This window comes from Falco biarmicus, chromosome 4, assembly GCF_023638135.1.
Source record: "Falco biarmicus isolate bFalBia1 chromosome 4, bFalBia1.pri, whole genome shotgun sequence".
Taxonomy (NCBI): Eukaryota; Metazoa; Chordata; class Aves; order Falconiformes; family Falconidae; genus Falco; species Falco biarmicus.
This window is the reverse complement of record NC_079291.1, coordinates 76,649,153-76,674,525: the sequence shown is the minus strand read 5'-3', so window position 1 is coordinate 76,674,525 and position 25,373 is coordinate 76,649,153. Positions and strand designations below refer to the sequence as shown.

General features: G+C 46.8%; 1 protein-coding gene and 1 long non-coding RNA gene across 9 annotated transcripts in view; both read right to left on the bottom strand.

Moving 5' to 3' along the window:
• LOC130149189 (uncharacterized) overlaps positions 1 to 7,771 on the bottom strand; it is a 192,423-nt gene extending 184,652 nt beyond the window's left edge. For 2 of the 3 annotated variants that reach the window (XR_008821824.1, XR_008821825.1), the window contains exons 1-2: positions 6,985 to 7,771; positions 2,590 to 2,660 (exon numbers count right to left, since the gene is read on the bottom strand). This is a non-coding gene — a long non-coding RNA (uncharacterized LOC130149189). Of the gene's footprint in view, positions 1 to 2,589; positions 2,661 to 4,775; positions 4,938 to 6,984 lie in introns of all 3 variants that reach the window. The other variant, XR_008821826.1, reaches the window with a different exon arrangement.
• Positions 7,772 to 11,121: 3,350 nt separating this feature from the next.
• Positions 11,122 to 24,462, bottom strand: ROGDI (rogdi atypical leucine zipper). Of its 6 annotated transcripts, none has more exons than XR_008821521.1 (12): positions 24,384 to 24,456; positions 22,120 to 22,191; positions 20,671 to 20,753; positions 19,239 to 19,293; positions 18,631 to 18,711; positions 16,168 to 16,263; positions 14,768 to 14,866; positions 14,168 to 14,281; positions 13,380 to 13,429; positions 12,895 to 12,952; positions 12,684 to 12,718; positions 11,122 to 12,120 (listed from the first exon to the last, which is right to left on the bottom strand). XR_008821521.1 is itself a non-coding variant. In XM_056336769.1 (12 exons), the coding sequence occupies exons 2-12, from the start codon at positions 22,175 to 22,177 to the stop codon at positions 12,079 to 12,081; spliced, it is 855 nt and encodes a 284-aa protein (XP_056192744.1). In that variant the 5' UTR covers positions 22,178 to 22,191; positions 24,384 to 24,462; the 3' UTR covers positions 11,122 to 12,078. The 6 variants fall into 6 exon arrangements, 5 of the variants coding, with proteins under 5 accessions (XP_056192744.1, XP_056192745.1, XP_056192746.1 ...); XM_056336769.1 differs by lacking the exon at positions 12,895 to 12,952 and adding an exon at positions 19,021 to 19,070 and having other exon boundaries at positions 12,684 to 12,810; positions 24,384 to 24,462; XM_056336770.1 differs by lacking the exons at positions 12,895 to 12,952; positions 24,384 to 24,456 and adding exons at positions 19,021 to 19,070; positions 23,968 to 24,370 and having other exon boundaries at positions 12,684 to 12,810.
• Between the last annotated feature and the right edge of the window lie 911 nt (positions 24,463 to 25,373).

Here is a 25,373-nt window from a genome sequence, read left to right as displayed (position 1 = left end):
AATAGACAGTGTTATGGCTATCTACAAGTAGCACATCATATCAACTCAAACTTTTGGTTTTAACGTTTCTGAAAAGGGAGGTGTACAGTGGCTCCCTGGAGAATTTCCCTTTCTTTCTTTATTCCAAAAAGCTAATATCTTTCTTTGAGGTCAATATGAACAAACCAAAAAGTTTGTTTGAAAGAAACTGTAAGATTAAGTTTACATGAACGTCTGGGAAGTCGATGTCTTATCCACTGTGCATAACATACCAAGAAAGTTCAGACAGTCAAACTCATATTCCTGTTACGTATATTTTATAGCTTCTAGTTAACATCACGAAGGTGCTGAAGCATTCCAGTATGTAATAAACCTATTGCAAAACAGTAAAACTAACAATGGCTGCCTGAGCAGGTAAGTTAGGACTGATAGGTTATGTGGATGATTGCACCTTTAACAGGCTTCCATAAGAACATAGAACTTGACATCAAATGAAGCCGGTGCTCGCATTATCTAGATCAGATTGTTTTAATCAGTAACATTTTGAACAGTTCCTTGGCTAAACCAAGAACTTCAAGTTGCTCCAACTTGTCTGCAGAGGGAGAAGCAGAACACAGACACTAAACAGGAAAAAGGAACAAAACTGACAAAGATGCTTAACAGAACATCATAGAGGAAAAAGACTTGGTGCTTTGAAGAAGCAGTAAAGGAGGAGAAAGCAGGAAGAACAGAGAATTGCAGGACCAGGCACACTGAAAAGCAGCTCATCTGGAGCGGTCTGATCAGGGCCCACCTGAGAACTACCTTTCCAACAACTGCATTATTTGTAACCTTCTCTGCCATTACATATGTCATTGCACTGGTGCGTTAATAACATATCCCCATTGGAACATTCAAAATACATTGAAAGAATTATTTAAGAAAGTCAGCTAATATGCAGGTTACAAAAAAAAAAAAAAATGTTAGCTTATCCTAAAATAAGTTGTCAAGGATAAATACAGAATAAAGATTCTAGAAGATGCTATAAACCATTTGGGTAATATATTAGTTTGCAACAAGTAAAATTTCTTAACTACATAAAAAGTGGAATAACTGACACATAAGCACACACATATACATGCCTTAGATCACATACACTAAGAATAAATATAACCAGCAAAAACCCCAACACAGTCATTTAGGTTGGTAAAAACCTTTAAGATGACTGAGTCCAACAGGTGATGTTAAATCTTCTTTTATTTTTTGCCAATAGCAGGATAACATGAAGATGGTGACAGTCTACAAGAGGGACCTCTCTTCGCAAATTTAACAAAGAATTGGCTCAAATGGATGAAAAAGGAAAAGGTAAACACTCTGTACCATGATTTTTAAGGAATGCTTTCTATCATTTACTTACAGAGCAGTTTTCCACATGTGCCTGTGGCAATCTTCCCTAAATAGCTAATGATGCAACTCTATAGGTAAATAACTTAGAGACACTTAGAAGAAAGAAAGATTTGAGCCATCTTGTATAAATGGAGGAAAGCTTAGCAGTAGTTTCATTCAGTAAAGTCCCTGCCTAAAACAACAAGAAATGGTACCTATGTTGTAACAATACAAAAAAAAAAAAAAAATTTAGTATTCCACAATAGCTTATTTGATTAAATCATAGAGGAAACTTTTCCTGATATATTCTCCTTGTATTTAATACGCCTTTCCCTTGTATTTAGTAAGCCAAACAACACTAGCATGTTGCAGCAATGCAAGTTTTGTTGGAGGGAGCTGAGGTTGGAGTGGGTTTTTTGTTCTGGTGGGCTTTCTCTGTTGTTTTATCGTGGGTTTTTTCCCAAACCTGTTACAAATATAAGCATTTTGTGGCTTTCCAAGTGATCTGCATCCTAACATTACCAGAATACTGAAGACAAAAGGAATTTTCAATCCAAACCACATTAGAGTTAATCCCAAAGTACAAGCACATTCATGCATATTTCAGTTCTTGAGCAAATTAATCTTTTGTTCTAAACATTTTTTTTTAATGAAGCTTCTACACTATAGTGTTTCATACCAGAAAGGTATTATAATGCAGAAGGGTCGAAAATCCTGCTTTTCGCATTTCGAAAATCCTAGTTCATGCATTCCACCAATTCTGATAACCTGCAGAGACCCAAGTGAGAAGTTCTAAATCATAGTAAGGAATGGGTAAATTTAGAACCAACCAGTTATGCACTCCTGTAAAGAAAGGAACCTAAAACCAGTCAAGGTATTTATTAGATGGATTTTCAAAACCAAAGGGTACCTGTATATGAAAGAAAGTAGCTTAACATTCACTCAGCTGAAACATGAGAGACTAAAATCAAACTAAACGCCAATTGGACATCAGAAAGCAAAGAACACTGAAGCAAATTTAGGTGATCTGGAGTAATAATGATAATGGGAATTGAATATAGAAGTTGTGTTTGAATGACCTCAAGGGTTTGCATCGTCTGTTGCTGTTTAAAGTGTTTTCCTCATTATTCTTGATGAGTGAACCATCAATAATTAAAACACACAAATAACCAAGAAAATCTGATTGTTGTTCTTTACTGTAACCTGCATGTTAAGAATCTATTGTTATTCACCAAGCACACATACCATTGCCACGGCATAAGGCAGTTTTGCAGTACACCAGCGAAACACCGTTAACTTGCAGCAGTAGTCCAGCACTGTAAGAGAAAGGTACAACAATGCAGAAGTTAAAACATATCACAAAAGACATTTAGCTTCAGCATTCATGAATGCATCTGATTTTCTCTTTCCCCATGCCCTAATTTATTACCATGAAAAAACATTAGTAGTGACCATCATTGCAGTTTCTCTATACATATCAAGAAAATGCTCTTTGTAGCACAAATATATAATATGTTCTTATCCTATAAAACTTTACAATTCAGGGATCTTCTTTATGAAGTTTCAACATATTTAAAGAACTAATGACAGTCACAGCAAAATGCATGTGATGGAATCAGAAAAAAAACTTATTATTTGTGATATGATGCAATAAGGCACATTGCCCATGCTTATATATACCTGCAGCTTTAGTTAACAGTATTTGTAAAGCAGACAAAACCAGAACTTCTAGAGCCATTATTAAATAAATAAATAAAAAAGATTCCTAACTTCAGAAACAAAGAAACAATTAATTCATTTTCTGATATGCTGAAAATATCAAACCAGTCTAGTAGCTGGTGACTTTAATTTTTCATGTCAGAATTTAGAACCACATAGAAAAGCATTTGGTGTTTGTTGACCATTGAATAATTGAGACTTCTTTCCTTCTGGAATCTGGAAAACAGACTTTTCCTGTGCTTTGTTCCTGATCCCTATTTTTGGCTGGCACAATTTAAATAGTGCATCTCTCACTGACAAGTTCCTTCATGCTGACAAGGAAGAAAGCTGCAGCTTTCCTTTTTATTTTTCAGGTCTCCTTATGCTTATTTAATGAAGCATAAATATGGATGGCACCTTCCTCCTTACATCAGTTGAAAACATGCAAAAAAAAAAAATTCAGCTCAAAAGCACCTTTTTTAACCAGGCTTTAAATAGTTCCCTCAGTTTTCATTATTATTATTATAGAGACTTACGCTTCCTTCACGCACATGAGCCACTCAGTCTCCAAAACAATCTGTTCACATAAGCCGATCACAGATTTCAGAAAAAGTATAAGAAAAAAACGTATGCAACACTCAGAAAAGAAAACCTTTTCATGTAATAAAGACATAGCGATCCATATTATTCTTTTACTTCATTTCCACTTATATTAGAAGAGTGCTCAACACTGATTTTTATGTCATTCTTTCCTCTTTAACTATAATTAACTTTACAAAGAGCCTGTCACCTAGTCTTGCATAGGATCAACCATACCTAAGAGATAACTACCTAAACCCTTCCTGACAGATTTCTAGTCCTATTGCCAAAGGACATGGAACAAGTTCACTGTCTTCTTCACAGAAATATTATGCACAGTATTGTACCAAAGGACATTTCTGTTTAGTCATTTAAGTATCACTGGACGCTGCAAACTACCTTGTAATATTTCCCTACTCCTACCTCATCTCCTACTCAGTATGTCATCCTCCTTTTGGCTTATTTTTTGTAGAGGACGGAGACAGTGGGTTTAACCTTGATAATGTGCAGCTGTGACCTTGCTTTAACGATGTGCAGCTGTTATCCTGCAGCAAAGAAGTAAATAACTTTGAGGGGGTGTGAGAAGAAACCCGGAGGAAACAGAGACAAAAAGAGGAATGTGATCTAATCTCCAGAAGATAAGGAAACGGCATGAACAGCAGAGAGTAGCCTATAGTGACCAGCTACATAACGGTCTTTGCTTCAACATCCTTGCAAAGTCTGTGTCTCAATTGCCAGAATTTTTGCCTTTTTTGTTTCTATTGCTTTCTTAGTATTGGGATTATTTATTTTTTTTTTGTCCTTTATTAGGCTCATTTACCCAAGTATTCTGGAGCTAAAGAGAATGTGGTTGGAGTAGTTGGAGTAACCAAGCAAACATCTGCCAGCAACAGGCAAACACTGACATGCAGGTCCACATGTAACACCTGACTACAGAAGTTATTCGGGTCAGTTTAGATACCATGACAAATTTCACTAATATTGACCAGGTAGGCCTATTCCTATACTGGTATTCAGAACAACTTTTTAATTTTATACAGTCTTAGTAATATCTAAAAGCATATATTATTATAGAGCGTGGCTGGATGTTTCCAACATGATTTTGGCCTCCAAATCAGTGTTAAATGCTGAGAACCATGAGAAAACATAGTTACCCTTTTATTGGTTCAGCAAGTGGGTAGTCCAGCTTTAGTGATGTCCTTCAGATAGCTACCAGGGCAGGGTGAGGATGGGTTTGGTGCCATGCTCTGGGTGATGCTCTGTTTATGTTGAGATACGACAGAGACAGCACGGACTGTTCTGTTCTGCTGACGGTACTAAAGTAAGAGACGGGAGTAAGGTACTCTGAGCAATCTAGTAGTCATAAATAAAGATAAGGTGGGCATATGAAGGAGATGAGAAGGCCATGAGTCAGGAGGTTTTGCAAGGTCCAGCCGAAGAACGGAACAACCACCCAAAAGTCTCCCCAAAAGATGATTCTAGAAGACTCCACCTCAAGGCCTGCCTAAACCCCTCCTATTATGAATATGATGATTAGATGTCGAAATTAAATGAATATGTATGTAAAGGTGTTGCAACCTCTTACGAAAACTGTATAAATTACCTGACTTTTCACTGAAAACTTTGGAGCTAGTTTGTCCAGTGTGAACTGGCTAGCCCCGCAACATTGCACAAAATAAACACCTTTGCTGCTCTAAAGACAAAATTCATCTCTGAGCAGTTACTCTGTGCCATTTTGACATCATTTTGGTGAGCCAGCCAGGAGAACTCTTCACCAGTGCTGGAATCCAGGGAGCCTGGAGACCCTCAGGGCTCCCGACTGGATCTTCGGTTGGCAAGACTCCCCTACCCATTGGCTTCCCATACAAGTGGACAAGAACTTCTGCTCAACATGAAAGGTATTTACATTTATTCCTTGGTTTAAACTTGGTTGAATTTACCCCTTAAGATGAAGATGGGATGCCATTGCACAGGGTTATGAGAAGGGATGCCTTCTGAAAGGGGTAGCAGCCTCTATTTGGTATGTTGTATTTGGCCAAATATTGTTTATTTTGTCTTAAGATTTGGGAAGCTAAAACTTCCTTTTGGTTGTCTTAAGATTTGGGAAACTCGTCTTGTTAGGGATTTCTGGAATGTAACAACTAAAATAGCGCTCTGTGTTTTGTTTGTTTTATGTGCTGTCTTGTTTTATGTTCAAGATTAGAGTTAAGGGTCTTTTATGGAAAGTAATTCTGGTAATTCTGAGCGAGTGGCTGAGAACTTACCACGCCGTTTAGGACCCAAAATTAGAATTTGCCCTTTTGTAACTGTTCATTATACAGAAGAGCTCTGTGCACAGATCGGCTATGAAATGTGTATTCTGTGGTCCACAGCGGCATCTTGTGACATTGCGTGGTAACGCGAACTGACCGCGTCACTGGAGTTGCAAGTGTATGGTACCTTGTCCTGGTTTCACCTGGGATGGAGTTAACTCTTCTTAGTAGCTAGTACATAGCTCTGTGTTTTGGCTTTGATGAGAAAATGATGTTGATAACCGCACTGACGTTTTCAGTTGTTGCTGGGTGATGTGTATACTAAGTCAAGGACAGATTTCTAGTCCTATTGCCAAAGGACATGGAACAAGTTCACTGTCTTCTTCACAGAAATATTATGCACAGTATTTTACCAAAGGACATTTCTGTTTAGTCAGAGGGCTGGAGGGGCACAAGAAATTGGGAGGGGACACAGACAGGACAGGTGACTTGAACCAGCCAAAGAGGTATTCCATACCATGGGACGTCATGCTTGGTATATAAACTTGGAGGGCTGGCTGGAGGGGATCATTGCTTGGGGACTGGCTGCGCATCAGTCAGCGGTGAGTGAGCAGTTGTACTGTGCATCACTTGGGGTTTTTTCCTTTTTCCTTTGGATTTTACCCTTTTTTCTCCACCTTTCCATTCTAATGGTTATTACTGTTATTGCTGTCGTTCTTATCTCTTTATTCTGTTTAAATTATTAAATTGTTCTTACCTCAACCCTCAAGTTTTACATTCCTTTCTGATTCTTCACATCAGTAGAACGGCAGTGTGAGAAACAAGAAATATTGTTCCTGGCTCGTTCTCTGTGGGAGCAATGGCTGGACAATCCTAATGTGCCTTTGGTCTCCGTAAGAGTGAAAAAGTGAGCAATCAATTTTCTGATCTCAGGAACCAGGTACCCTAAGTTTAGAGATGTCACTCACATGGCTACAAGGGCAGGGTGAGGAACACAAAGAAAATTAATTCCTGGCTCCTTCTCCGGGGGACCAGTGACTGGACGTTTCCAACATGCTTTTGGCCTCCGAATCAGTGCAAAAAGCCGAGAAGCATGAGAAAAAGTAGTTACCCTTTTATCGGTTCAGAAAACAGGTAAGTCCATCATGGCACCCTCTCCAGAGTAGCTGTGGCTGCATGGTTCCACGGGGCATCTGAGTCTGTACATGTACAAAAGCAAGCAATTAAATTTTTTACCTCAGAAAGCATACACCAGAACTTTGGTGACATCCTTCACATACGCACCAGGGCAAGGTGAGAACCAGTAAGGGAATCCCTCCCTGGCACCTTCTCTGGTGGAGCTGTGCCTGGTTGGCTCCATGGAGCATTTGTGCTCTGCACAAGTGCAAAATTGAGCAGTTAATTTTCTCACCACAGAAAGCAGAGAACAGAACTTCTGTGGTGTACCTCAAACGGCTACCAGGGCAGGGTGAGAACCATGAGGAGAATCCCTCCCTGGCACCTTCTCTGGTGGAGCTGTGCCAGGGTGGTTCCATGGAGAATTTCGAATCAGGATGAGTGCAAAAGCGAGCAGTTAATTTTCTCACCACAGAAAGCAGGGAGCAGAACTTGTGGCGTGTCCCTCACACGGCTGCCAGGGCAGGGTGAGAACCATGAAGTGAATTCCCGCCCCCCCGCCACCTTCTCCGGGGTAGCTGGGCCTGGGCGGTGCCATGGAGCAGCTGGGCTCTGTACATGTACAAACCCGCATTCAAAACCAGCGCGGGCCCGTAAGCCTGGCGGCATTTTTGTGGTGTTAATAAGTCGAACTCAATTTTATAGTCTTAACACATTTGTGAGGAAACGCGGGGGCGTGACTTACCGTCCCGCACGCCCAGGAGCGTGAGGACGGAGAGGGGCGGGGCTTCGTGTGGCGCTTGCGTGAGGCGGGGCGGGCCGCCGCGGGGCGGGGCTCCGTGTGGCGCACGCGCAGAGGGGGCCGCTGCAGGGGTGGGGGAGGGCTCACTTACAGCGGGGCGGGGCGCGGCGGCTCGGCACCCCAGTGGTCTGCAGGCGGGGGCTGTCGCTAGGGCGGGGGCCGGTGCAGGAGCGAGCACCCCAGGGCTGCGTTTGTCCCGGGACTGCTGCGGCGCCGCAGTTCCGTGCTCGTGGGGCAGCACCGCAATACCGACAGCGACGGGCGGCATCGCGGAACGGGGGGGCGCCACTGCGCATGCGCGGTGCCCGGGCTGCAGTACTAGCTTTCGGCCGCCGGGCGGCAGCAGCGCTCCACCAGCCCTGTGCCGAGCCCCGGCCGGGACCAGCGCGGCTCGCACCCGGGAGCTGCTCGGTGCAGGGGTCGCGTTGCTCTGCCCCTCTCCCGCTCGCAGCCCAGCAACGAGACCCGTTGCCTCCGCACCAAGAAGCACGCACGTGGCTCAGGCACTTCAATCCCGCGTCTTACCGGCTTTAGTGGTTCGGCTGTCCGAACCGAGGGAGAAGCAGCAGCACAGGGAACCTGTGGGACAAGGGCTTTTCCCTACGGATAACCTAAGGAGATAACCCCAATTATTAAATTATTAATGATTTATTATGTAATTAATATTAAAATATTAAGCGATTGCTGTAGTTAAAGAAGAAATTGCCACAGCCATGGGTAGCACTGGGTTTGCTTTAGCCACAACTCAGAGCTGGTCACCACCTCAGTGAGTGGCAGAGAACCGAGGGACACGGCGCAGCTCATAGACAACAAACCGTTAGTCAGCGGCCGAAGTTTGTAGGAGTTTCCGTTGGTCTTGTCAGTTCTGCAAATCCACCACCTGTCCCTATCCCAGTGGATTCATCTGTCCGGTTCCAGTCTCTGCCTCTGTTCCCAGCTCCTCCTCGGATCACGCTCTCCCTCATGCCAGCTTTAACTCACACACTCCTTCAAATGCGCTTAGCCTTTGAACAAGCAATTCCTATTCACATATACTAATTTTTTAAAAAACACCTGCGTTTGTGAGAGCACCTCTTTACACCAATTAATCATCTATTGTTTCTCTATTCTCCCACTGATTAACTTGACCCGAGTTTTAAACCAGCCTTGATTTAGTGCTATACAAGGGACAAGGCCCAGTTCTGCCATTTAGCAGCTTCAGCACTTTACATTTCTTAATTCAAAACACATTTTCTTTAACAATTCCCTCCTTTTATTTTATCATGGTGTACCTGACATAGTATAATAGCTAACATATTTCCCTGGGCAAAAGGAAAAAAGAAAGGTGGCACCAGGAAAGGTTTTACTCATGAGAACTATAGCTTGCCCAAAAGAAGCTAAAATAAAATAAAATAAAATAAAAAGCCAGCCCAGGAAAAGGCAGTCAAGTCTGATTATTCCACTGCGCTCCAGATGCACAGCAGTGCTCATCAGTGCACATACCGATCACAAGCCTTTGCGGTACGGCAGAGCAGCCCGAACTTTGCATACGCCTTGTGCTGCCACGCACCTGCCAAAGCCTGTGGCACACAGCACGCTGAAGTTGCACTTGCAAATGGACGGGTGGGTGGCCACTAGCTACCCCAGTACCAAACTCACTGGGCTGCAAAAGCAGAGCCCTTTGGGCCTTGTAAATTTTCTTCTGTGCTCAGAGGTTTAGTGGGGAAAAGAGACAGACTGTGACATTTCTTAATTGGTGGACCCTTGTTTTATCTTTCAAATCATGGGGTACCAGCCCAGGGCTTTAGGCCAGCCTCTCCTGTTGCATCCCATCTACCTTGCTGCCCTGTTCTTCTGTAACAGTAATCTAGGCAATGTCCTGCAGCAACCACCACTGCCACCGAGTAGACTTTGTGACAGAGCCACTGTGCATCAGAGCTGGAATCAAGACAGGTATTCCATTCTGCATGCTCCTGCTCTCCAGAACTGAAGACTGTTTTCATCAGAGGAAAACACCACACACTGGGTCCCATGTTCTATCCCTATCAGCAGGAAGCCGAGTTGGAGAGGATGCGGCAACGTTGACTGGACTGCACACACCAGTGTGAATTAAAAAAGGAACCTCCTCCATGTGCAGGGAGGGTTAAAGAAGAGCACAGACAGCTCCAGAGATGTTATTAACTATAAAAATACTCTCATCCAAGAAGCTGTTAATGACGAGCAGTTCCACACATACGCAATCATTTTCTAAGCAGAGAATGGTTGGGAACAGAGCAAGGGTTGGTAAATACATACACAGGGTCATGACCGCAGCTAGTCATAAGGCTAATTGACTGGAATCACTGATGAGTCTGCTACGGCATCAGCCCATCCAGGCCTCTCTACCTGCCACATTTCATTACTTACTAAGAAACATGTTCATCAGTAACAGCCCGATACTCATTCATAGGCTCTGTTACGGCTTAGCATGCCTTAGATCAAGCACTGCACCAGGGGTCAAGTCCTCAGAGAAGGAGGCTGCAGCGGTAACAAGGCTGGTACTAACTCGCTCAAGATTCCAGGGATCTCACAAAGGACAGAAAGGGAGGTCACTGACAAGGTAGGCCACACATGCCCACAACAGATGTCTATCCTGGGGCAGGATGGGATGTGTTAAAAAAAAAAAAAATCAGAGCAACATAGCTATCTCTAGTCTCTGTCCCTGGAGCTATTCACAAGCTATCTGGACATGATCCTGGGAGAATGGCTTTAGATAGCCCTGCCTGAGCACAAGAATTGGACCAGCTAGACCCCAGAGGTCCCCTTCCAGCCCCAACCATTCTGCAATCTCTTTGTTTTGAGCACAGTGCTCTGGATAGCACTTGGGAAACACCAGGATCCTGATGTTTTCCAACCATGCTGTCAAGATAGGCTCCAATGGTCCTGATGTTTTGTAGGGACCTTGGTGAGCCTGCAATCTTCACACCTAAGCACACATGTAGGCTCCTGGGAAAGGTACTCCAGTGAGGAAAGCCACCAGAAACACAGGCTGGACAGGGCTAGCTGGTGCCAAGCAGGAGACCGGTGATGCTTCCTCATCACTTAGCTAGCTCCAGGAGCCAGCCCAAGCCAGGCTCAGTACCTGCAGCCTCTGCCAAACATGACCATCAAGGGAAGTTTTGAAAAGTACTTCAGGTAGTACTCAGGTGTCAGACAGCACGGGCTGAGGCTACACAGACCAGGCCCAGCCTTCAAAAAGCTGCCCAGCTCTTCCCTCAGAGACCACTACGGTCCTCCCAGTAAAGCAAACAGTACCCCAGCATACATAACTAAGAAGAGTCACTCACTTGTAAGGAAGTACATAATCTTCAGTACTCTTTCATTCTCAGCTCTGACAGCCCACAGGAGCATGGCAGGCCTGAGGACCTTTATTTCACAGTTATCAATGGCTAGAGGGATGAGTTACATACTGTAGCATCCATAGGCAGGCAGTAAATCATAGTAACAACATGGTACTCACTTTGGGTTTAATGACAGGATGTGAGACCGCACAGCTGTGCTCAAGGTACCGAGGCAAGTCCAAAGGCTGGCAGTGAAAACAAGATACTAAACCTGGAAAAAACCAACTGGCCCAACCAGGGCTTAGGAAAAAAAAAAAAAAAAAAAATCAAAAAACCAAACTATAATCACATTGATGCCAGGGGAGGGGGAGAAAGAAAAAAAGAAAAGAAAAGAAAAAAAAAAAGGTTCAAACAGCAGCAAATAAGAATATTCCCCAAAGGGGAACCAACAACATGGGCATGGACAGAACAGCTAGGAGAGGGAGAGGCTCAGGGCTAGTCATAACCACAGCTGGACCAGATCACAGCAACGTATTTCACTACACTGAGCAACATGCCCTACACTTTTTGTGGTGTGTTCAATTAGTCTGTCTTCATCCCTTCCCATCCAGCTCACAGTCCAGCAGTTAGTTACAGCACTGTGTGCAAATACAGTTAGTGAGAGCAGTCCACAGCTCCCCATACCTTGTAATGGCCTAGTGTAATTCATCAGAGGTTTGGAAAGCATAAGCCACAGAACGCACGTGAGAACAAAGACAGGTAGAAGCTCTTGCCAAGCACACAGCACTGCCTGGTGCCCTGCTTACGCAGCAGTCCCAGACAAGGCTACTTCAAGTTGTGTCTCTCGATACACTGACCCTACCCCCTGTGGAGGGCCACATGGTAGCGAACCCCTGCATTCCTCAGGCTGACCTGGACTCAGCTGGCATGTCGAAACCAAAAAGAGACACTGGAAGTACTGTCAGGGCTTGGAACACTCCACGGAGAATTAATATGGCCTGTAGTTCCAGTAACTGGAGAAAACAGAGATCTGGAAAGCAAGAAGAAAAGCAGGTAAGTTCCTGTATCCCTTGGGCCCCACAAGAAAAAGCATACAACACGTGCCAAAGATGGAGCCTAACAGCATTACACACTCCAGCACTGCATTGCAGAAGGCCGGATTTGCTGCTATTATCACGGAAGAGGCTTGGAGTGCAAAGTTACTTGCTCAAGGTGGCAGCCAGGTCAAGCTGCAGATCTGGAACAGAACATGGGTCTACTCCAACCCAGTTTGCCAAGAACTCCATGCCTCCCCTCCAGCACCTTGGCATTTCCTCACATCCAGCTCATGACTGAGAACACAGAAGTGTCTATCTGCTCCTTTCCATCTAGTCACTAGTTGAGCAAAGACATCTGCCACACTACTACACTTATCCAAGATGGTGCCTGCTAGGCAGAGCCAGCCAGCTCCCTGGCTCCAGACCACTGACTCAGCACTTGTTTTCAGTTTATACGCAAGTTGTACAGAATAACATGACATCAGATATTTTAGGAGATCTGAGGTCTTCACAAAATCCAGAGTTAAAAACAAAGCCCCTTTTCCAAGGCTATTACCTTGTCCTTCAGTTGCTGGCAAAGCTGCAGTGAAACTGTGAAGAAGACAAGGGCATCATTTAACCATGGGACAACACATTCCACTTTATGGACATGGCTGACTTCATACCGCTGGTTGCCAAACTCACTGGAGGGGTGGGCAGGGGAGGGGAAAAAAAAAAAAAAAAAAAAGCACAGCTTCACACACAACAGCACAGAACACAAAACTCACCTGTCCTCCATTCTCACAGAACAGAATATGATGATTTCTACTTCATTTAAAACAGCATCTGGCAAAGTTATAGAATGCAAACTCTCAGTCTGTCTCTGACCAGATTTAGAGTTAAGCTAAATCTAATTGGGTTAAGGTAGAAACTTCGCCACTTTTCAGAGAGGCACAAAGGCAGGAAATGCAGGCGGCAATGCCAATAACCTAATTTTCATTGTGGTTGACAGCTCTCATCTCTATGGCAAACTCATGGCACTGCATCAGTAGGCTGTATCCCGAAAAGTCACATCTTTGGGCCTTTATGACCAAATCATCACAGAAACACTATGATGGGCACCTATGCATTCACAGGCACAGCCCCAGCAAATGACTCAGTCCAGCTTCTCCACTTAACAGATGCTTCAATCAAAACTGTGTACAGCCATTTGGATCTCATCCTCAGCATACTCCTACACCTGTTACACAGCCCTTGTAGTGACTGTACTTACAACATGGCTCCAGGGTTGTGTAAAATGGACCCTCCAGCAGGCTTGAAGTTCTGGAGGAGACGGAAAAAGTCATTAGGATTTGGGTTGCAATGCAGTAAACAAACCACTTAGAGGTTTGCACTTTCAGTAGCCTGACATCAAGAAATGCCTATACCATAATACTCCATTCATAGGGAATCCATGTCATTTGATCCCTTCCTGCTCCTTCATGAAAAAAAAGTTCTACAGAGAGGCTGAGTCCAACTTAGCTCCAAATTTTAACACCACAAAAGTAAGATGAGAAGATCCAGAAGAAAAGCAACAGACAGATTTTAGGGAAGATATCCTTATGGAAGGACTGCATTTCATAAAGCTTAAGAGTTTAGTTCTTATAGGACATCAAGCTGACCCAAATGCAACAGGTGAGGCAGAAATATACCCATCAAAGCTCCATCCAGAAAACCCTACTTTGATGTAAACTGCATTAATACAGTTATGCCCTTACATAATTATGCAAAATTATCAAACTATATTGTAAGATAAAGCATTACTTGGAAAAAAAAGTAGTTACTGGCTTTCTCCACAGCACTGTTTTTTTCTTCTGGGCTAAGCAGCCATGCCCAAACTAGATTTAGAAACAGTGTTCTGTCTGCAGCTGATCTAAACACAGACACTTATCAGGAAGTTACAGTCATTTCTACATTATCTTATGCATATGACATTGCACCATGCAGCAGTGCAATCTCCTCCTCACAGTGGGATGCAGGGAGAAATAAACAAACAAGGCTCAAAGAGACAGTAAGCATCACCTTGGTTGTGCTGGGCTGGAGCACATGGAGTTGGTAGACAGTCAGGCACAGCTTATTCAGGTTTATATAGAAATTCACAAGGATGTCTGGAGGCAGAGCAGGGGTGAACATTTTCTGGTGAGAAAATATGTAGTTTGTCAGTGAAAGGACCATTGTTTCTAACGCTGGGAAATCACTACCTTTTTCTAAGCCATACTACAATTACCCCACAGCGAGAGGGACATTAGGAGAGAAACAAAGACTGAGCAGCTTGCAGGCCATGGTTGTTCTTCTTGCTGCACTTGATCAAATAATGTGCACACAATGGTGACAAAAGAGGATGGAGCAGTGTTCACAAAGGCAAATCATCCATGGGCAGGATTCCTGGACACAGAACAGAACTTACTCTCTAGAGAACCAGAGTCCTCATGCCCAAGACATCTGCTTTCCCACACGAAGATACAGAGCAGCCAAAAAAGGCTCAGAGTCTGCACCTACTTCAGCGCTCTCCTCCTGCCTCAGGAGACACTTTAGAAATCCACTTCCACCAGGATGCAGCATAGTACCTTAACTGCTGCATGCTGCCAGACTGTATGGAGATCTAGACCACCATATACTTACTGTAAGACCACTGGAGGCAATCTCTGGTAGAGTCAGAGTGGCTGGAGTGGTAAGTCGATTTCGGGCTCTTGAGAGCTGTAACATCACAGCATCCATAAGCTACAAGAGAACGTACAGTATACTGCTCAGTGGTGATCCCCGGACAGCTCTGGATAGCATGCTGCAGAACCCTACAGTATTTTGTAAGTGTTGCAACAGCAACAACCACCTACCCACCCTACCTTGCCCTTCCAGGAATGAAGGGGCTTACTGGGAAGGGGTGGCTCCCACCTAAATGCAGTTTACTGTTACCACCATCATAGACACTTGTGAGACAAGCCAGAGGTGCTTAATACCAGGGACTGGAGAGAGAACAGCTATTCATTAGAAGAATAAGAAGAGAACATGCGATCAATTGCTGATGCCACAGAAGCATCAACAAACTCATCAGCTTTTCTGAAGAACAGGCATTAAGGAGAAACAAGAAGCTGTCTTCTAGTTCTCCCCATTCCCACATCATGGGTACAACGACTGCTGCACGCCCCTGCCCCCATTCATAACCACGTATAAGCCAGGGCACTAGAGAAAAGAACCAGCTCATTGTGAGCCCAATCCTGCCAGAAACCACAGTTCCAAGGCTTGATTCAGGCAGACTTCCTTCTCCAGAAAAGAAGTGGAAAGCAACATGTGTCTGTTATAGAGCTCACGACTGCTAAGATGAAGGCATTTTGTATTATGACTAATCTCTCATCCCTACTTCCACCCAGAAGTAAAAAGGAAATAGTTTTATTACCTAGCTTCTTCCTACTACTAGCCCATATGGAGGCCAGAAAGGTTTAGTGTTCTCACATTTGATACTGTGATGAATTCGACCGAGTAAGTCAAAACTCTGGCAGCTTCAGAGAGCATTCCAAGCAGAGGGCTGGGCTTCACGGCCACGCAGCACCTGGTCTGTATCAGACCGCATCAACTACTCTTAGCAAGTGAGAATTGGCTTTCAAATCATCAGTAAATCACAAGTACTAACTGTAATGTTTTGTTTGCTGATGACCGCCTCGTTTCTTCTCTCACCAAAAGCACTGACTGGCAGGGAAGAGCATGAGCTGTGTAACCACATCACCCAAAAAAGATCAAGGGAGATGCTCCCATCACAGGTGTGCAACAGGGCACTGACTGCTCAGATTGCCACTCACCATGACGTACAACCCTACTACCGATGCTAAACTGGTATAGATTCATATCAAATATGAGGTCACATGGATACTCCTTGTCACAGGTAGATATGGGTACAACTGGGGAATCCACTTCCAGTAAGAGACTCCACACAGTAATGTCCATTAACTGTACTTGGAGGGAATGGTATATTGGAGGGAAGAAAATAATGCACATTCCTACCCAAGTAGAGAGGGCTTTCTCCTCACCTTGAGGACCTCCGAGCCTGTTTTGAACTGGTAGTTTACGTCTCTGTTCATAAGCAGGTAAATGGCTTGGTTAACATGGTTTCTAGCATCCTGGATCTGCAAAGGAACAAATGCAGCCCTATTAAAGAAACACTCTCCATAATACACACTAGGAAGTAGAGGTTTCCCTGGCTATCTCGTTGGCCCTAAGATAACGGTGACTTCTCAAACATTAAGGCCATTTCTCTCTGAGCACCACACACACTAATACAAATCTACCACTGCAGTCCAGATCCATTATCAGGGTCTTCACTCAAGGACTGGAGATGCAAAACAGCCTGGTAGCTACAAACCAGATTGTCAATAAAAATACCACTGCTCCCTGAAGGAACAGTGGCATCAGGCACTCTCATCCTGGGACTACTCTGATCATGACTGTTCAGGTAGCAATTCCCACTGCTGATGGTATACAACAGTCAGGTCTAGCAACACCAATAATGATTTCTTCCTTTGGAACTATCAGAGCTAAAAAAAAAAAAAAAAAAAAAAAAGACGTAAATTACATCAATAGCAGGAATGAGCAGCAAACATAGATTTCTAATATGTCTCTGGCAGTATTCCAGAGTCCTTCTAAACTGTAATTGTTGGGGTTGAGATTTATCTCCAGCATCAAGAAGCCGCTTCTGTGGAACTTGTCTGGACTCAGGACACAGCTAGCTCAACTCCCTCTCAAGCTCTAAGGCCACTTGCAGCCAGGAGATAATTATCAAGGCAAGGCTGATAGGTGTATCACAGCGCTTTCATGGGAGCCAGGGCAAACCAGAGGAAGAGGAAAACGGCCCTGGGAGAAAGTGACTTGTGTTTGCTTCCAGGCAGCGGCAGAAAAATTGAAGGAAAAAAAAAAAGCAAAGGGGTAAATCAGAGGGTGCAATAAATGTAAAATGTGAGCAGGGAAGCCCGTGTGAGAGATGGCTGCTGGGAGTTGGATAACACAGCCTGGGACATTTGTAGTTTGATACATCTACACTGCTCCCCACCACCCCCAGATCCCAGCTCAGCCTTGCAGAGGCCTCCCCGACATAGATCTGGGCATGGCTCCTTCCCATCCAGAGCTCGGGGATCACAGAATAGCCCTGCTCTTAGAAAGAAAGCACAAGGCACTAGAGGCTACAGAGAAAAGAGATGATAAAATCCACTGTCAGACTACAGAGAGACTCTGCAGATACTCAGGCTATGGCATCTCCAAACACCAACCACCTCCAGCCTTTACATCTCCCAGATACTTTTGAGCAAGCTAAATGGTTCCTGGCAGTGTTACCCAACCCAGCAACGCCAATCCTGCTATTATAAGGACCTGCTTCATTCCTGCTGCCCTTTGATTTTGCTGTTTTCTAATCAAGTTTCTCAAAACTTGTGTGCCTGCACTTGTGTTCCTCAAAAATGTGCCTATACTACAATTTCTTAGCAATAATTTGACTTTGCACAGAGAAACAAAACCCCAACTGGCACCGCTCGCTAACAGAAGAAACTCACAGACAGGATAGAGATCGCCACATAACCACTATAAATGCTTCTGCACAGAGTCCTTTAGGCACTCGCATTCCACATCTGAACAACATCAGAACACAAAACTCTTGCAAGTAAATAAAGGAAAGGGGTTTTCCATAAAAGGCGGTAGAAGCCCATCGACCAGGCAGCAGTACAAAACAGCCACTAAATAGGATGCACTGCTGAGTGTTATCACAAAAAACTTCCTTGCCTTGTTGCAAGGCATAGTTTGGCATTAATGTCTCAAGTACACAATTTTCTAGATTTCTAAAAAGTTAGCAGATAGAGCTTTTACTCTGCTGCCAAAGCAGCTGTTGGAAACTGCACTCATTACCAAACGCACGGACCACCCATAAAAATCTGAACCATGGCACAGTGAAGCACACTGAATGCATCCTTCTCCAACCTACTCAGCTATGATAAAGTAACTGTGGGAAACGAGGTCTTCAAGATCAGGCACTAGATCAGGTCCTGAAATCAGTTATCTGGATAGCCACATCCCTTTAACTCCTTAGCTGAGGGAACTCAGCTATGCTACAAGAGCACAACGCAGTGAAATTTGCTCTCAGCATAAAGAAATGCTTCCATAAGAGTAGAACAAGCTCCTCAAAGCCTCTAAATTTGCTCTCTGTCTGGCTAGCCTGGGTTTTACAAGCAGACACAAGGCCAGTACTAGACAGACACCCTGGGCACTCCTTTCAAAGGATTACAACTGCTATGCAGCCAACCTTCAGCTCACCGGTGTGCTTCAGGAACAAGCAGAACCCGCTTCTCTCTCCTAGCACCATAACCAAAATCAACTGCATCCGTTTCCTCCCTTAGCTTTTATCACTGGAGCTAATGGAGGATGGATGTAACCTTCTCTTCTGGAAAGCAAGGGGCTACCGCTCAGGGGGTGCAGACTGTAGAGGGGTACGCAACTGAAGTTACCAGTACCTGCTGCAGCTTCCACTGCTTGTCTTCCCGAAATGCAAAGTGCAGAAGCTGATTATTTCTGGGCATTTTCAGATTCACATCCTTCAAGAAAGGAACAAACACGTGAGAGCAAGTAAACCCCCTATGCAGAACATGGCGACTGCCAGTCCCATTCCATTCTGTCTCCCAGACCATCTTAGCAAGCTGCTTTCAGCAGTCTTGGCATGGTCAGAACCTCGGTCCTCCTACACGAAGATCTTAATACAAAGGATAAGTTGAAAGCCATTTAGTGAATTGGGATCCAGGCAGGACATAGGACCTCATCTCAGAAGGCCCCCAGAGAAATTTAGTATTATCCAACAAAGGCAGCAAAGGCAAAGAATCCCCATGAATGTCAACTCCATCACTCACCACGGTGGGGGTGGGGGTAGATGCTGGATCTTGACAAATGTCAACAGTTGCTGAAATGTTAAAGATTTAAGGCCTATTAGGGAAGACCAATAAAAAACACTTACTGATCACTGGTAAAGGATAATAAGGATGGCCTCTCCCTTGAGGTCAAAGTGCGATAAGGATGACCCCCAACCCCTTGATGGCAGTATGAAACAAGAAGCATGGCAAGTACTCACAGCTTGACACAGGGCATCTCCCTGCAGTGTCAACACACCTTTCACCTGGTCTGTGCTGGAATAAGAAGATAGATCTGGGTAACACAATCACAGAAGGCAAAAGACATCTACTGAAACTGCCAGCCCAACACCGCCCCTCCCTGTCCTGCATAGCTTGCCAAGCTCCCCTCCTTCCAGGGGTCACTTGGGGGGTGCAAGTGAACTCTACACACACTTTCAAGTCCCCAGCTCTTGGCCTGCCGCCAGCTGCTGTCACATTCTTTATGAGCCAACTCACCCTAACTGCCCTGCCTAAAACATTACATTCATTTCTGATAGCACGCTTATTTCATGTATTACCTGTCAACAATTTGGCTGCTGTTACAAACAGCTCTAGCAGGCACAAACACAAGATATTAGATGAATTACTGACATTGGAGTGCTAGGTGGTTCATATGGGAGCTGAAAGCTACACCCCACCCTGCCCCCCTTCCAAGAAAAAACAAAAAACAACTAAATAAACAAAAAAACCCCACACCTTTAAAAGGTCCTGCAAGATGTCTTGTATCTACCATGAACAGTGGGGGAAGACTGAAGCAGCTGGGCCTTCAAGAACTCAGTATAGCTACACCTTACCTTTTAATACACTAGACAGAGCCTCTTCAGGTCAACACCTTGCAACAACTATGAATGAGAGCTGGAATCAACTTTTTAAGATCTGAAGAACACAACTTTCAAACCCAATACAGAATCACTGCATCATTGTATGAAGTGCTCACCATGCTGTTTCTAAAGACTAAGGTCTACTACTTCACAAGAAGCTTGCAACCTCTGCCAGAGTACAGCTATTCAGACCAAAGCCTACGGTGAAGATCAAAAACTGGACAGCTATTTCAAAACTGCACTTCTGTAGCACCTTCTGTACAGGTCTCAGTTTGCTCTGTCAGAAGTAGATTTATTATTGCTCTTTTAGGGAGATTTGGACAGAGGTTAAGATTTGTCCACAGACACAGTCAGAAACAGCCAAGAGCAGAATTCAGGTCTTGTAACTAAAGTCCCTCCGCCTTTTGCCAGGAATGCCCTTTGGCAAAACTGCTGACAGCAGCACACTGACACAACGTATCTGTGTGGTCAGGAATCAATCACTATATTGTAAGTGTCTGCAGGAAATGGCACAAGTATGGCTAAGGCAGCCCCGGGAACACGGCTACGGACTGTTAACGTTAACCTGCCGTGAGAGTTTGTTCGTTTGTGTTCCTTCAGGCGAAACCTCTCATTAAAGAACCCCCTTCCGCGCTGGGGGTGCCGCGGGGACCTTTGCCGCAGGCGCTCCAGGAGCAGCGCCCGTTGCCAGAGGGAAGCCCCCGGCACAAGCACCGGCGAGCAGGGGCAGAGCGCCCGCCGGAGCAGCCTGGCAGAGCAGCAGCCACCCGCTGCTGCTGCGGCCACTTACCCTGATGTGCTCAGCACAAAGTTCTCCTGCTTGACAGCTCCTCCCGAGCCACCGGTGGGCAGGGTGAACCGGTGAGAGGCCTCCTGCCCAGGGGAAGCAAGAGAGGACACAGTGAGTGCTGAGGTACCTCCTGGGCCCTGAGCACTGCAAACCAGGAACAAACACAAGGCAAGAGCAGAAAAACAGCCACCAGCAAGTGGGCGAGCACAGAGCCGTCACCTTTCCAAGCCTCCTGCAACCCGCCTAACAGCATACGGATCTTCCCTCATTGTCTTGCAGGACAGGCGCAGCCCAGGAGAAGGCTCAGCACAAGCAGCCCATGGCAAAAGGTGCTGGAAATTGCACCCTCCAGCTCCACGCCTGGAAGCCAGACAAGTTGGCCAGTGCCCAGAGGGGGTCACCAAGCTGCAGGCAGCAGGAGCGCACCCCACACAGTTCAATCCTGCGTGCCCTCGGGCACCGTGGCACTGCCCCTCTCTCAGCACTGCTGGTCCCTTACCCACGTGCTAAGCCTGGAGTGAAAACCAGCCCTCCTGACTGGTTTTACTGGTTGATGACTGTCCTTTAATCACACTTCAGCCTTAAAACCTCTAACAAATTCTTCAAAACACCTACTATATATATATATATACACACACAGATACCACTGGTTATTGTCACCTGACAGCAAGTCACATCCTGGGTCAGCACTAGGGCACACCTACCTCTGCTGGCACCCACCCCTCACCTCCACATTTGTGCCCCTGCTCTTGCATGACCCACTAACCCCCACCAAAACCTCAGAGCACCGAGAGGCTGGTCCTGTTGAAAACTAACCGAGCAGGAGAGCAGCAGACTCTCATGCTCACAATCCCCCCGGCTTTGGCCAGTTCAGCACCTGGATGCCTGGGAAGCGCCAAACCCAGCAGCCTGTGCCCAGGCTGGGATACGGTGCTGCAGGCCGGGTTCAGCTGAACGCTTCACACGTCTGCAAGGGGCAGGTACCAGCAGAGAAACGGTATATTTCAAGGGAAGGATGGTTTTGAATGTGGAGAGTGCATGCTATTAATTACTGCACAAGTAGTAGCTTGTCAGCTAAAGGTTATTGTGCTCGTTTCCACCATCACATGACAGTTACAGGCAGATCCAAATTTTCTGTTCCAGAAAATATTCACATCTCAGGTAAACATCTGGCAGACAGGTCTGGCTGCCTCCACGTGCCTTTTCAAAGCAGCTACCTCAGCAAAGAGGATCACGAACAGAGCAATCTAAGGGAAATCAGTTTTACTGTGTGTCCTTGAGATCAGAGGGCAAGCAAACACTTGGGACAGCACAGGACATGCACGATGGACCTTGCTGTGCACCCTTTAGCAAGTATTTTTTCCTCCCTGGGAATTCCACCACCATTCCTCACATGGGAGAGCACACAAACCCACAACACAAAACCCAGATGAAGCAAATTGACATTACCTTCAAAATATCTTGCAGCTGTTTCAAAACAGCATGGACCTCTTCCTGCAGAAGCCATTTAAATTCTTCATCCTACGTTGTGGAAAGATAGCAGTGGAATCATTAGAAGTTGAACACTGGAAATAAATAATTTTCATATATGTCTGAGAGATTTATGTTCTAAGTATACTGCTATGTCCGTGCTGTTTAAATCACACACTAGTAGAAGAAAAATATTTCTTCCTGATCTGTTGAAAAGCCTTACTCTGCACTTCTCCACCCCAGCCAAATGAACTGTCCTCATTCCTGTTTTGACTTTAACAAAACAGCATTCCTGCAAGTCGCTGTACCAATAATCACAGAATCAGCAAAGAACAGGCAGCACGGCATTTGAATTTCAGAGCAAAGCACAGATCTCACTATTTCAAAAGCTGACGCATCTTTTTAAGCTGCTGGGGTGGGCTGACCTTGGCTGGCCAGCTGCTAGACACCCACGCGGCCTCCCCCCCTCCCCCTCCTCAACAGGACAGGAGAGAAAATAAGATGAAACACTTGCAGGTCACGATATAAGACAGAGAGATCCCTTACCAATGACCATCATGGGCAAAACAGACTAAATTTGGCAGGCAAACTTGTTGCCGATTAGATAGTGAGAAACAAAACCTAAAATGCTCCTTGTCCTCCCCCCACCCACCCCCACCAGTGGCACCTTACCAAGCAACAGCAACCTAAAAATAAAGCAAGCTAAACCAAAAAGCAGATGGGAAGAAAGACAGGCTGAGGACTCCCAATTATCTGGGCGAATTCAGTAGATTTATTATTACAAATTCAGATCTGATGACACGCCGCCTCAGGCCTCGATCAGTTGTCTGCTACAGAGAAGCCTGTACAAAGCAGATCCTCAAACCACAGCAAAGCATTCTTGTTAATTAACGAGACCCCACACAGAAGATCATCAGAGAAGCAGGGACAGAGAAGCAAGCAAGGGACAAAGAAAAGACTGACACTTGCTAACTTGTAAAAGAGGAGAAATCTTTAGTATGGAAAGTACTGGAAGGGAATGAACTGAGCAGGTGGCCCACAGAAAAACTGGAAAGGTGTGGTCGACTCCAAAATTGAGACCTATGATTTCACGAACAGGCATCATGTTCACCATGAGAAACACCAAATAACTGTTCACTGATGTGCTGTCACCTTTTGCAAGTTACCTGACCACAGAGTAGCACAAGGAGAGTTTTGTTTCAACAAACATTCACCCAGAGCAGGTATGTACAACAAATCTAGGAAGGATTCTCTGTCATCCTTCAAACCAGCGTGGGTGCAGGACTACTGACTTCCACCATTTCATCCTGGTTTGGGTTTCTGGGCATCACGCTGACATACTGGATTCCCTGCTCTTTCATTCCCTGTGACACTCGCTGTTGTCCAGGTTGCCAAAAGAACAGAAATCTCATCGGTAAAGTGGGTGCCTTTAGTGCCTCCACCAGCCCACTGCTGCCACACAGACATTTCCACTGCAAACCATCACTGGTGCTCAGCCCACCAGTAACAGCCAAAGATCTTCCCCCCACCCGGGGACCAATTTCAGACCAAGTTCATTCACCACGCCTGTGCACGAGGCACCTGCAGCTCTCAGGAACGCCAGCCATGCTACTCCAAACCACGAGAACTTTCGGACAACCCGTGGCTCTCAGCCCAGCCCCAGGCGAACCCCTAAGTCCCCTCCCTGGACAAGAAGCCACCCCTTCTTGCAGCCCCCGGCCCGGGGCCGGTCCGGGCCCTGCCCGCCCCCGCCAGGCCAGCCGCGTCCTGCGCCCACCGAGCACCGGGCCGGGCCGCCCGGGACAAAGCCAAGGTCACGGAAGGCACCTGGCAGCTCGCCGTAAGCGGGGCCGCCGCCGGCACCGACCACCCCAGGCTCGCCCCAGCCAGACTGAGCAGCAGCGGCCGCTGCCGCCCAACCCTCGGGGCGGAGCGCCGAGGCGGAGACCGTCAAAGCGACGCCGGGGAGAGGCCGGCGAAGGCCGCGGGCAGCACGGGGACGGGGCCCGGGGACGGCCCGAAAGCCTGTCCCAGGGCCCTGCAGCTCTCGCGGAGCGCCTCGGCCCAGGCGCGGGGAGCCGGGGGCAGCGGGAGGCCTCGCCGCCGCCCGGGGAGCCCCCCCGCTCAGGCCCGGGCCCAGCCAGCCGGAACCGGCCTGCCAGGGTCCCCCGGCAGGGCCGCCGCCAGCCGGAGCCGGGCCACTGCCGCTCGCCGCGGGAACGGCGGCGCCCCGCCCGACTCACCAGCGCCGCCCGCTCCGCCGCGCTCGCCATCGTGGCCGCCATCCCGCCGCCCGCCCCGCCCCGATTGGCTGCCGGCTCCGCCCTCAGAGATAGCGCCTGATTGAGCAGCACCGCCCTCCCCTTGCACCCCAGGCGTGACGTCAGCGGGGTGGGGGGCGGGGGCGAGTGTGGGGGCGGGGCGAGGGGCGGGGCGAGGGCGGGGGCGGGGCCCGGGCCTGAGGGCAGGCTGGGCCTTACCGGGTCGGGCCGCCACCCGGGCACCGACAGCGGCGTCTGGGCTCGGCGGCGTCGCGGCACGAGCCGTTTCGCTCGCGCCGCTCCCAGCCGCGCGCCGGGTCCCGGAGAGCGGGCGCGCGAGTCCCGCCGGTTTCGTCTCAACATTCCGCAACCGAAATAGACCGACGCCAGCACACCGGCACCGGGGCCCTCGCGCGGGGGCCGCCGGGTTCCTCCTTACGCCGGCCGTGCCGCCAGCCTGCGCTGCCAGCGCAACTCCGCCCGCCCCCCCGCCGCACCTGCCATTCATTCCCAGTAAAGCGCATCACGAAGCGTGGCGGCCCGCGGCGCCTCGGTATCCGAGCGTCCCCCGCCGTTCTAGAGCCAGCGCTGCCTCGGCCATCGCACAGCAGCACTCGGGAGCGCGCAGCCCCTTCGGTGAAGGGACCTGCTCTTGGAAAAACCCCACTTGCTGCTGGGTTAGTGCTCAAAAAAACCCACACGCTGGAAGGGAGAACTTCAGATGGAGTGAACTGGGCCACCGCCTCCAGCCACTTGGACAACACAAGTCATCGATACCAGAAAGTTCCGGGACCTCCAGCTCTTGGACACTCTTTGCTTTCAAACTCTGCCTTCACCTCTGCTCAGCCCAGATACAGGCAGCCCTCTGCGTGCGGAGCCCGGAATTTATCCAAATCCACCTTTTGTAGCGCCTCACCGACAAGATCAAGCTTCTCAGGCATCCCGCTGTTTTTCAGCGACTCTCCTTTTTTA

What these genes read in the sequence shown, in the direction of transcription:
- ROGDI (XM_056336768.1), bottom strand. Translation starts at nt 24,425, where the DNA reads ATGGCGGCCACGATGGCGAGCGCGGCGGAGCGGGCGGCGCTG. An exon ending in GAGATGCCCTGTGTCAAGCT is followed by an intron (nt 18,712 to 19,238) that starts GTGAGTACTTGC and finishes CCTTTCTTGAAG; the next exon opens with GATGTGAATCTGAAAATGCC. An exon ending in CAGGCTCGGAGGTCCTCAAG is followed by an intron (nt 14,867 to 16,167) that starts GTGAGGAGAAAG and finishes GTTCTCTTGTAG; the next exon opens with CTTATGGATGCTGTGATGTT.